Raw genomic sequence first — 12449 nt, 5'->3', positions numbered from 1 at the left:
GCGGACCCACCGTCGTTTTTGACTTCTCACCCTTCTTTCCGTCAGCAAGAGAGTGATAGATCCTCCCATATTTCCAGGTTTTAGAAATCTTAGGATGCAGGGGAGATTTTTAAAACCTGAATTTCTCACTTAAAATCCAAAAAACGACGCTGTCAGAACAACATACAGAAGCTTGATCATGAACCCTCTTTTACACGAACAAAACTTCGCTCCAGTACAGTTAGGAGGAAGTTCCTTCAGTACAAATACGTGGCCGAGTAAAATTATGGCATGTGTTGCTATCCTAAGAAATAGGGGTTAAGGGTATTTTAGTAAATACAAGTACACGAGTATATTCGAAGGTGCTGAAGGAACTTCCTCCTAACCGTACTGGAGCGAAGTTTTGTTCCTTTTACACTGTTTTGAAACTAAAAACCTGGATTCTAAAATCCGCGTAGTCAAACGGCCCTAAAGCTCTTGTGGAAAATCAATACAACCTTTCAACCCTCTAGTAGTTGATCATTGGAATATAGTGAATCAATTGGATTTTTTCCCATATAGCCTCCTTTATTAGCTCCTTTCCCTTATGATTGGAAGGAAAAATGTTTCAAAAAAAAAAAAAAATCTTGTCCCAAAAAACTAGGGTAGAGGGCATCCCACCTTCAATTGATCTAAACCATTTATTTGATAGCCCATTAATAAAGGTTGAGAAGTTTGGCAAGTATCCCGATCCTTACATGTTACAATAATACATATTTTTGCCATATGAGATCATGGAACTTACCATAGCATAGTGGGGCGCCACCGTGCCATGCTAAAAATACTAGGGCTTACACCATATAAAAACTTCGATAATGGCATCAAATCCTTATTCTTTACACTAAGCCCGTGTAGTCTAGTATTTTTTCGAAAAGTACTGTATGGTCCACACAATAAGATAACTGTCTATCTGATGGACCACAGCGTAAGTAGGCTGTGCCTTGTGATACCAAATGTGAAGACTGTGTTTTGCTACAAAATCGTGACACCAGTTGTCAAAGATTTTGGTAGCTATAATTAGAAAAGAAAAATCCATTCTTACCAAGCCTCTCCTATTGTTTATTTTTAGAATACTTATAATGGCACTACCATGTTTTGATAACTGCACTAACTCTCCTTGTCTTTTCTTTTTAATTGGGTTGTCACAGAATTTTGGTAATCGTAAATTCGTAATTAACCTTTTCAGCTGGTTAAACAAAGAGCCAAGGTGATTTAGTGCAACTATCAAAACGTATATTAGTGCATATATCAGTACCCTTTTTTTTTAATTATAAATAACCCTCTTCTAAACCCTCTCTTCAAACAACAGTTCCCTTTTTTCTTCCGTACACTGATGGCTCTTGCGCTCCAAAACTCATGTCTCTTGTCTTCAGGAAATTGTAAGAACCTTTTAATCCATCACCATAAGCCCACTTTTGTTGTTTCTTCCAAATCTTTCAGGCTTATGGCTTCTCTCAGCCTTGCCCAGACCGTAGGAATATCCGAAACGTTTTCTAGATTAAAGAAACAAGGCAAAGTAAGCATTTTTTTTTTTTTTTTGGGGTTTTCTTCTTTTTTATTCTCCCATATCAACCCTATTCTCGTTTTTGTTACTGGGTATTTCTTATCTTCGCTTTTTCTTGTTTGTTATCCTGTTATATCGATATTTCTTGCCATGATTTGAATTGGGTTGTTCTAATTTTTTTTTTTTTTTTGGTAAACTGGATGTGGGTTTTATGTAATGGGTAAAACTGGATGTGGGTTTTATGTAATGGGTAAAACTGGATGTGGGTTTTATGAGGGATGAGAATGTTATGATGTGGAAGAAAACATACAGAAAAACAAGAAACAATTTCCCTCGTCCGGGGGGAATCCCTCTACGCTGCTGCGCAAATTAAAATTACGATAATCTTCAGATAGTTTCTGCTATTACAAACAACATACATAAACCTTCTGAGAATAACTTCTCTAACTGACTCCTAAAAACTACCCACAACATCTAACTGCATGCATGACCTAATAACCTATTTGAACTGCTCAAACCAACCTAACTACTGCCACCACATCAGGGCTGACTACAACAACACTTAAAATATAACAACAGAGAATAAAAATAAACAAACAACTAGATGAAAGGGTTACAAATTAGGACACATATCATTCCGTCCCTCTCAAAATCAACCTTGTCCTCAAGGTTGAAAATCTGGGTATTGTTCCTTCAGCTTGTACCATGGCTCCCATGTGGCATCATCTTGACTTGCATTAGACCATTGCACAAGCACTTCAGTGACGGCTCTGTGTTTCTTCTTCACCATCCTTCTATCCAGCACAGCTATTGGCACCACTCGAATTTCACCTTGCTCCATTGGTGGAAGACCTCCTTGCAAAGGAACACCCTGTCCAAGCTTCTTCTTGAGATATGACACATTTAATACTGGATGAATTCGAGCTCCCTCAGGCAACCCAAGCTTGTAAGCAACTGTACCTATCCGCTGCATAACCTGAAAAGGGCCGTAATACCTAGGGGCAAGCTTCATGTTGGCTCGAAAAGCTATAGTAGTCTGACGGTATGGCTGAAGACGAAGGTAGACCCAGTCCCCAACTTGAAACTCACGTTCAGTTCGATGGAGATCAGCCAACTGCTTCATTCTATGCTGAGATTGGTGCAGGTTCTCCTTCAATAGTCGAATTATAGCAGTCCTGTCCTGTAACTGTTGTTCTACAGCTGCAACATTGGTTCCTCCTGGAGTGTATAATGTTACAGAAGGTGGGGTTTGTCCATAGACAGCCTCATATGGGGTGATCTTAGTGGCTGAATGAAAATTGGTGTTGTACCACCATTCTGCTAATGCCAACCATTTAGTCCATTGTTTAGGCCTGTCACCAGTAGTGCACCTCAAATAATTTTCCAGACAACGGTTAACCACCTCCGTCTGCCCATCTGTTTGGGGGTGATAGGAGGAACTCATTTGCAACTGGGTTCCTTGTAGACGAAAAAATTCTTGCCAGAATTTGCTCAGGAAGATAGGATCACGATCGCTTACTATTGTTAGAGGCATACCATGCAATTTGAAAACATTGTCAATAAATACTTGTGCTACAGTTGCGGCTGAATAAGGATGGGCCAATGCAATAAAATGCGCATATTTACTTAGTCGGTCTACAACAGCGAAGATGACACTTTTCCCAAAAGAGGTAGGTAGACCTTCAATGAAGTCCATAGAGATTTCAGTCCACACGCGGTCTGGAATTTGTAAAGGTTGCAATAATCCGGGTTGAGCTATGTTTTCCCCTTTGTTTCGTTGGCATTGGTCGCATTCCATAATAAAGCGTTGAACATCAGACCGCATATTTTTCCAATAGAATGCTCTTCTTGCTCGCTTGAGTGTTTTTTGTACTCCCGAGTGGCCCCCTTCTGCACTGTTGTGCATTTCAGTGAGTATTGCCTCTCGCAAATTAGAATTTGGTGCCAAAACCATTCTCCCTCGGTATCGAAGTTCCCCAGCATTCAAGGTTTAACCTGGTCGGGACTGTGGATCCGCTGTAATCTGTTCTATTATTGTCCGAAGATCCGGATTATTTGCCCCATTCTTCTCGTACAGCATCCATCCAAGTAGGGTGTGGGGATGTGATGGCCTTTAGTCCTACCTCCTCTTCATGTTGTCTCGACAATTTATCTGCAGCCTTATTTTCTCTGCCACTACGATATATTATCTCATAGTCATACCCCAACAGCTTCGTTAACCACTTTTGCTGCACTAATGTGGTTATCCTTTGTTCTAGAAAGTATTTCAAACTGAGATGATCTGTTTTAATTTTGAAATGGTGACCGAGCAAATATGGCCTCCATTTATTTACTGCATACACTACAGCTAGCATCTCCTTCTCATATGTAGAAAGCCCTTTGTTTTTCTCAGAAAGTGCCTTACTAGTGTATGCTATAGGTCGCCCCATTCTGCATTAAAATTCCTCCTACCCCAGTCCCTGATGCATCACATTCAACAACAAAAACTTCAGTAAAATCAGGAAGGGCTAAAACAGGTGTTGTGGTCATTGCCTGTTTGAGTTTTTCAAAGGCCAATTCAGCTTATGGGTTCCATTTGAAGGCATCTTTTTTCAATAAAGCTGTCAGTGGTCCACTAATCTTTCCATAGTCACGCACAAACCTCCTGTAGTAACCAGTGAGCCCAAGAAACCCCCTCAGTCCTTTGATAGTCTTTGGTTTTGGCCATTGTAACATGCATGCAATCTTTTCTGGGTCAGCAGCTACACCTTCATGTGATATAATGTGTCCAAGATACTCCCACTTTTGACGCCCAAAGTTACATTTTGACATCTTCGCAAAGAGTTGATGTTTGCGAAGTAACTCCAGAGTGGTCCTTACATGCAATAAATGCTCATCCCACCCTGTACTATACACTAAGATTTCATCAAAAAACACAAGTATGAAATGGCGCAGATGGGGTTTGAATACCTCGTTCATTAAACTTTGGAAGGTTGACGGTGCGTTAGTCAAGCTAAATGGCATGACTAGGAACTCATAGTGCCCTTCATGCGTTCTGAATGCAGTCTTTGGTATGTCTGGTCCGTATACTCTGATTTGATGATAACCGGAACGTAGGTCAAGCTTGGAAAAATACTTCGCCCCATGTAATTCATCTAATAGGTCATCTATTACCGGGATTGGAAACTTGTCTTTTACAGTTATTCGGTTTAAGGCCCGATAATCTACACACATTCTCCAACTATTATCCTTTTTCCTAACTATTAACACTGGAGAAGAAAAAAGACTTACACTTGGTCTCACTATTCCAGCCTCCAACATCTCTCGCACCAATCGTTCTATTTCATTTTTTTGAATGTATGGATAGCGGTATGGGTGCACATTTGGAGGTTCACTCCCTGGCGGCAAGGGTATCCGATGGTCATGATTCCTTTCTGGTGGAATGGTGGTGGGTTCCGAGAAAACATCACCAAATTCCAGAAGTAGCTGGCTCATGGCAGGTTCATGATGGCTCTCTTCCTGCTTGTAGTCCAAAGAGAAAAGTTGAGCAACAGCAGCAGAGGACGGTTTCTTCAATATCTTCTCTATTCGTTGTTGGTCAACTAGCTTAACAGTACCCCTTTAGCACCTCGTAAAACATGATTTTTTCCATTAGTGGTGAATTCCATACGCAGATGTGCAAAATCCCACACAATGGGGTCTAATGTGGCCAACCATTGTACACCCAACACCAAATCACAGCCGCCCAATGGTAGGAGCCGTACGTCAGTCACGAAATTTGTTCCTTGCATCGTCCATTGGAAACCCTTACACACAGCAGAACTGGTTAAACGCCCGCCGTCTGCAACAGTAACCTCGAAAGGATGAGTCTGTTGCATTTCACAGCCTGTTCTTTTTGCCACCCTCGGATCTAAAAAGTTATGTGTGCTTCCTGAATCTATGAGAATCACCACAGGTCGGTGCTTAATGTATCCTCTTATCTGCATAGTTTGTGTAGAAGAAGATCCCGCTAGTGCATGGACTGAAATTTGTAACTCTTCTTGCGCTTCTTCATTGTTTTGATCATTTGAATCTTCATCATCATCTTCCGAATCTCCGGCTTCAAGCAGAAATAATTGGCGTCTCTTACACCTGTGACCCGGTGTGAACTTTTCATCACAATTGAAACATATTCCCTTCTCTCTCTTCTCATTCATTTCAGCATGTGTTAGTCTGCGAATGGGTAAAGAATTAGGCCCAAAGGCTGGTTTTGAGGCTGCATTCTGATTCATTGTAGGCTTGACAAATGTAGATTTTTGCTTCTTGGCCATACTTTCAACGTTTTCTTCTTGCAATTTTGCTAGGCCAACAGCCTGATTGACGTTAGTAGGCTTGAACATCAACACTCCAGGCCGTATCGCTTCCTTCAATCCACTTGTAAAGCAGCTCACATCAAACTCCTCAGAGAGACCTTTGGTACGGTTTGACAGCTCTTCAAATTTTTCTTGGTACTCTTTGACAAACCCTTTCTGTTCTAGTTTGGTCAGTGCTCCCACAAAATCCTCATAGACACTTGGCCCGAAACGTTGGCAAATGGCTTTAACAAACTCGTCCCATGACACCCTACCTTGCATCTTTTCAAACCATTGGTACCACTGAAGTGCCATCCTCTCCAAGTGAATGAAGCTAATGGTACCTTATGATCATCAGCGATGTGGTTAAAGTTAAAGAACTGCTCAACCCTATATATCCAACCCAACGGTTCTTCTCCTCCGTCAAATTTTGGAAATTCCACTCTTGCATATTTTGTAAACACCATACAATTTGCTGTTGCTGGACCTGTGTTTGAATTATGTCTCCTTGGCTTTCATGATTTTGGACAACCGAGGCAGCGAGTTGGTTGTACTTCAGATCCATAGCGGCTATAAAGTTGTCTCATCTCCTGCAGAACATCTGCTTGCTTGTCTGTACTTTCACGAATGTGACGAATCTCCAATTCCATCTTCTTTGATTCCTGTAGTCTAGTTCCTTCAGCCATCGATTATTAGCAGAAACATGCCAAGATCGTCGCTTTGATACCAAAATGATATGATCTGGAAGAAAACATACAGAAAAACAAGAAACAATTCCCTCGTCCGGGGGGAATCCCTCTACGCTGCTGCGCAAATTAAAATTACAATAATCTTCAGATAGTTTCTGCTATTACAAACAACATACATAAACCTTCTGAGAATAACTTCTCTAACTGACTCCTAAAAACTACCCACAACATCTAACTGCATGCATGACCTAATAACCTATTTGAACTGCTCAAACCAACCTAACTACTACCACCACATCAGGGCTGACTACAACAACACTTAAAATATAACAACAGAGAATAAAAATAAACAAACAACTAGATGAAAGGTTAAAAATTAGGACACGTATCAGAGAAAAAATAGTGATGCATGTTTGAGAATTTGGTGATCGAATTGTACAAGTATTTATGTCGATTATTTTAATTGTCAGGATGTGTTTCAGTGTTATTTCAAGTTTGTTTTGTTGTTGAAGTGTTTTTTGGTGACAATAGGAGATTTGCGACTACTTCTCCTTTAGTGTATTAATATTTCAATTGTTTATTAGTTGTGTTTGATAGTACTGTAAATAAATTGATGGCAGAAAGAACTATAAGCATTGATATGCTCGACATTTGATTGTTTGTTAATGATGTTTGGGGTTCAATTGTCTATTTGTTATTCTCAATGACCTTGTCGTAATAGGACGGTGGGAAAAGTGATGCAAGCAAAGTTCTTGAACAGGCCTATAATTCAGCAAAGATTATTCAAGAGAAGAAAAAGGTCTACCAAGATTCAGTAGTAGGCTTGAAGCCATCCAAAACATCATGCTAACATCAATAGTGGGCCATATAGTGTTTGTCATCAAAGTTGGCAAGTTTGGTCATTGTGTTTTATTATGTAGTGTTTGAGAGATTCTTATTCAATTTCTAGGCAAAATTTGAGCAGATTTGGTGGGCACGATGTAATGAAAACGTAAAAAGTGTTTTCAGGACATCAATATATATGACAATTTGATCCATTTAAAAAAAATAAAATATATATATATGACAATTTGAATTTTTATTTTTGGCTGCACCTAGTCCTAGGTTGAGCTAAGGTTAAAGTGGATCTTGCATCAATGGTTAGGTTTAAACTGGATTTTAAGGCATTTTGGCACACACACATATTCCCTTCCGTTTTGGATTTTGCTTTCTTTGATCATGTTCTGATAAAATCTATTGCCTTTTTATCGTTATAGCATTGTTTGTGAAGATCTTGTGGATTGTTCAATTCTCTAGCAAGTTCTTTACTTTTGGTGGGTCCCTTGTAGTTTTTTTTTGAATTGTAGGGTCCCTTGCTCTGTTTGGTTGCCGGGTTTTTTTTGTTCCCGGGAGTTATGTGGGAGAAAAAAATACCCTGGGAGATAGGTAGGAAAAAAAAAGTCCTGGAAGTATCCTGGTAAAATAAAAATCCCATGTTTGGTTATGTGGGAGAAAAAAATACCCTGGGAGATATGGTGGGAGAAAAAAAAACCTTTGTTTGGTTGCTTGAACTGTTGGGTAGAAAAAAATTCTTCTCAAGCTTATTTTTTATTCCTGAGTTTATTTTTGTTCTTGGGGTTATCTTGGGATGGGATGAAAAGGCAATCATTACAAAAGTGGGATTAAAAAATTTACCCCACAAGTAATCATTACAAGAGTGGGATTAAAATAAACCTAGTGCTAAAAGGCAACCAAACATGGGATGGAACCAAAATTTAACTTACTCTCCCACAAAACTCCCAGGCACAAAAAAAACCCGGCAACCAAACAGAGCATAATAGTTTATTTGCATAAAAAAGTATAATCAATAAGGTTGAGTCAGTTGATTTGTATCTGTTCTCCAATCATGTCATAGAAAAAGGATGTTGGGAAAGTTTAGGCACTCATATATTAGCTATCTATACTTTTATTAGTTGATATTCATCTATCTTGAGGGATTTTTACTAGAACGAAATGTAGGCAACACGAATACAATCAAGCATCGCTTTAAGCTATGTTTGTGGAAAGGAGCTGAGTGGTAAACTGTCATGGAAGGCTATTGATTCGTTGGTAATATTTACAATTTTGTCAAATTTCCCATGACCAGCTGGTCTCTATTGATGATTGCAATCTCTTAAATTAAATATTTGGCTCTCTTGTTTAGAGGTAAGGACACTAATTCTGTTGCCAATGGATGATGGTTCAACGCACTGCAGAGTCAATGTGCTGGATCTTATTGTTTAGGAATTGCAAGTAAATATCATAGTGGTCTTTGTATTTGTTTCTGTTGCCATGTGCATCTAATCAGTTTTTTTTTTGAAAGAGTTAGCCAAATTATATTAATGAAAAGAAAAGAGCAAGAACAAAGCAAAAGTACTCAGGGAGCAAGTGAATCAAAGAGTGCCGAAGACTCCATGGAAACCCCCGCCTTAGCAAGACCATCCGGCGGAGCGGCGAGCATGATTGAAGGCCACAGCGAGGGGTTTCACCAAATCAAACATTTTCTCAAATAAATTGTCAAATCTCCATGGTGGCTTTTGAGGACCCCTAAGCCATCGTATCACATTCAGTGAGTCCCCTTCCACTATCACATTATCAATGCCTTCTCTCGATACGAGTCTCAAGCCTTGGTGCACTGCCTGCACCTCGTATTCTGTAGCATCTTCCTCACCTAGAGGACCTGCAAAAGCCCAAAATACCTCCCTCAGTTCATTTCTTACAACTCCCCCAATTCCAGCAGGTCTCCGGTTCCCCATGCTAGATCCATCACATTATCAATGCATCTAATTGTTTTTGGTGAGGGTTAAATGTAAACTTCTCTCAAGGGGATGTTGTGCTGTCCAACTAATGGAGAAATACATGGAGACATCCGAAACATGTCATGGACCAGAGAAATACATGGAGCCTTTTTGGCTTTGTAGCAACCCCTAGTAACAAGATTCTAGTCTGCATTTCTCTGTAAATTGTCGTCTTCTTTCTTTTTTTTCAAGAAGGGATGAACATTAAATTTAAGAACATAATATTTTTGGGCTACTGATATTGGCACTACCATTTTTTAATAATTGAACAAATTCAGCCTGTCTTTTTCTTTTATTTTTGGTTCTGACAGCTTTTTGGGTACTGTAATAACCTTTGGCAGCTGTTATTATAATAAAAGACACCATGAGTTAGTGCAATTATAAAAACATGGTAGTGGCAATATCCTTAGCCTATTTTTATTGCATGGATTCCAATCCATGTCACTTGATATGGTAATTTATTCTGCATATATCTGTTCCCGGTTAATATGAATTTGGACCTTACTTTGCTTGGTGTGCTTTGGCATTGATATAGTGTAGTCTCATCTATATGATGACCCAGTTTCTTTCAACTGAACATAGCATCTAACAAGCATGTCTTAAACACATAGGTGGCGTTTATACCTTATATTACTGCTGGTGATCCTGACCTTTCAACAACAGCAGAAGCACTGAAAGTGCTTGATTCTTGTGGCTCGGACATAATTGAACTGGGTGTGCCTTACTCTGATCCTTTGGCAGATGGCCCTGTTATCCAGGTTTGACTGTGCGGTACTTTTTATTTATTTTTTTCTGTTGTTCTTGCTCAGGTGTTTTAGTTTTTTTTTAATCATTTTTAGGCTGCTGCGACTCGTGCTCTAGCCAGAGGGACCAATTTCAATGCTATTATTTCCATGTTAGAGGAGGTAGGTGGCCATTCTGATCATCACATTTATGATCGAAGTTGTTTTTTTATGCGTGCGTGCCTCTGTGGGATTTTCTAGGCAATTTCACGGAAAGCCATTTGGTGGCTGACACTCACTTTTTAGCAGATATGTCATATGTCTTATTCATTTAATTCATCTGAGGTGGCTGTTCTCTCCCGCAAAAGTCAGCCACGAAATGGCTTTCTGCGATATTGTCTAGCAAATCCCTATTTATTTGTTTGGTTAGCTCTTGCTCTCTCTCTCTCTCTCTCTCTCTCTCTCTCTCTCTCTCTCCATCTCTCTGTCTCTAGATACATAAATGTATGCATGATTGTTTGAAAGCAAGATTTCACACATGAACTGATTGGTCGCTGTTTTTTTCTTTTTTGAATGGTGAACTGATTGATCACTGTTAAAGTAAAAGAAAGAAGAATATTCTAGAATATAGGGAAGAGAAAGAAGGAAAAGGAAGAAAGAAAGATGTTGCAGGGTTTGGTAGACACACCCCAAAAGCCCATACCTTTTACACACACGCACACACACACACACACACACACACGTGTGCACATACATGAAACACTCGACTACTCGCTATGTAAGTAGTTGCCTGGTTGTCACAAAACATTGTCGTTGTCTTGCCAACCATAAAGCCGATCTCTTCCATAAAAGTCTCCAGCCACATTAACTCACATGCATTATCAGCTGTCCCACAATATTCTACCTTTACACTAGAAAGTGCAACCACATTTTCCTTCTTTCTTGTCCAAGTCCCAAAATTCCCTCCAACTACTATATTCTATAGGCGAGCATCTCTCGAAAGGAGATCTTGTTTCAATTTGTATTAGAAAAGATTTCCACTCAAGCATTCTTTTAAATTTCCACCAAAATTGGCACGAAACGACTAAATGTTTTCATTTCCTTCCCAACCAAAAACTATGCCGAAATTGATATGTATACAGAAACCAAAACTGTAAGTATATTAGTGGCATACTTTATCAGCATATGTGACATATTTATATTTATATGAATTGCATGTTGAAATATAATATATGTATTTTTTATGTATATTTATATGAATGACATGTGAAATGTGGTATTACTAAATTATCAAACATGCACGACAATGCATGTCATTATATATTTATATGTTCAAGGTTGTTAAATGATTATGCATGCTTGTATTGTTTATGTGATGTTTTCTAATGTAAGTGTGTATTTGTGCTTATTCTAGCACATCTTGAAGTTTCATCTTAAAATCCTATAATTTGTATATGTTTTCATACATTTTCCGTTATTTGATAGGACTTCCATTGAAATTTACAACATAAACCGAAATGTTGCCGTTTTCATGACGACCGAACTGAAACCGAAATTTAAAATCTTGCTTTCAAATGATTGTTCTTTTTAAAGATAATTCCTCTACATCGTGTGTAACAACCCGGATTTTTACTGCACGGATCACTACAGGCAACAAAACATATTTATTCCTGTAATTACACAGCGGAAGGTTAAAGTTGAAATACAGGTGTGTCAACCCAAGAGGGGGGGTGAATTGGTCAATTAGAAATTTTAGGCTCAATTAAGGGAAGATTAAAAATTAATCCATTTAATTAAGCACTAATTAGTCTAACCCTTGTTCAAATAGGTATATCAATAAAAGCTAGGATTTAGACTTTCTAATCATGCACATTTAGCTAACCCTTGTTTAAATAAATATTATAATGCTTAGGGTTTAAACATTTCAATCAAGTGCATTTACTAATCCTTGTTCAATCAAAAGCACAAATACAAGTTAGGTTAGAGATTACCAATCACCACACGTGCAAGAGAAGGAAAGGAAGAGAGAGAGACAATGAAAACAAGATTTATAGTGGTTCGGTCTATCACAAGACCTACTCCACTCTTCACGTCCACGCGCGAGTTCCACTATCTCGATCCTCCTTCAAGGCCGGATCAATGAGCCATTACATGACCAAGCTTTTCCATTCTCAAGGGCCAAAGCGAAGCCCATCTGCACGAAGCATTCGGCGAGAGGACACACCCTCATACGCTGTCTTCACCTTTCTTAACGGGCCGAAGAGGAGATCCTCGTCTTCACAATTCTTAACGGGCCGAAGAGAAGACCCTCAATGAAGAACAAAGCAAATAAAAAATCTCGTGCCTTTTAATAGGCGGATTACAACTATATTAGCTCACAATCACTCCAA

At 39.1% G+C, this 12449-nt stretch overlaps 1 protein-coding gene across 1 annotated transcript in view; it reads left to right on the top strand.

The window, feature by feature from the left end:
- Positions 1 to 1309: 1309 nt before the first annotated feature.
- The window catches only part of LOC143887135 (tryptophan synthase alpha chain-like), a 69255-nt gene continuing 58115 nt past the window's right edge, over positions 1310 to 12449 (top strand). Inside the window, exons 1-3 of the mRNA XM_077391240.1 lie at positions 1310 to 1534; positions 9949 to 10095; positions 10177 to 10242. Of these exons, the coding sequence (XP_077247355.1) occupies positions 1352 to 1534; positions 9949 to 10095; positions 10177 to 10242 (396 nt within the window). The 5' untranslated portion in view covers positions 1310 to 1351. The remainder of the gene's footprint in view (positions 1535 to 9948; positions 10096 to 10176; positions 10243 to 12449) is intronic.

This window comes from Tasmannia lanceolata, unplaced genomic scaffold (genome assembly GCF_043159265.1).
Source record: "Tasmannia lanceolata isolate RefF3 unplaced genomic scaffold, GAP_Taslan_0.1 ptg000012l, whole genome shotgun sequence".
Classification (NCBI taxonomy): domain Eukaryota; kingdom Viridiplantae; phylum Streptophyta; class Magnoliopsida; order Canellales; family Winteraceae; genus Tasmannia; species Tasmannia lanceolata.
This window is presented reverse-complemented; position numbering and strand designations above follow the sequence as displayed.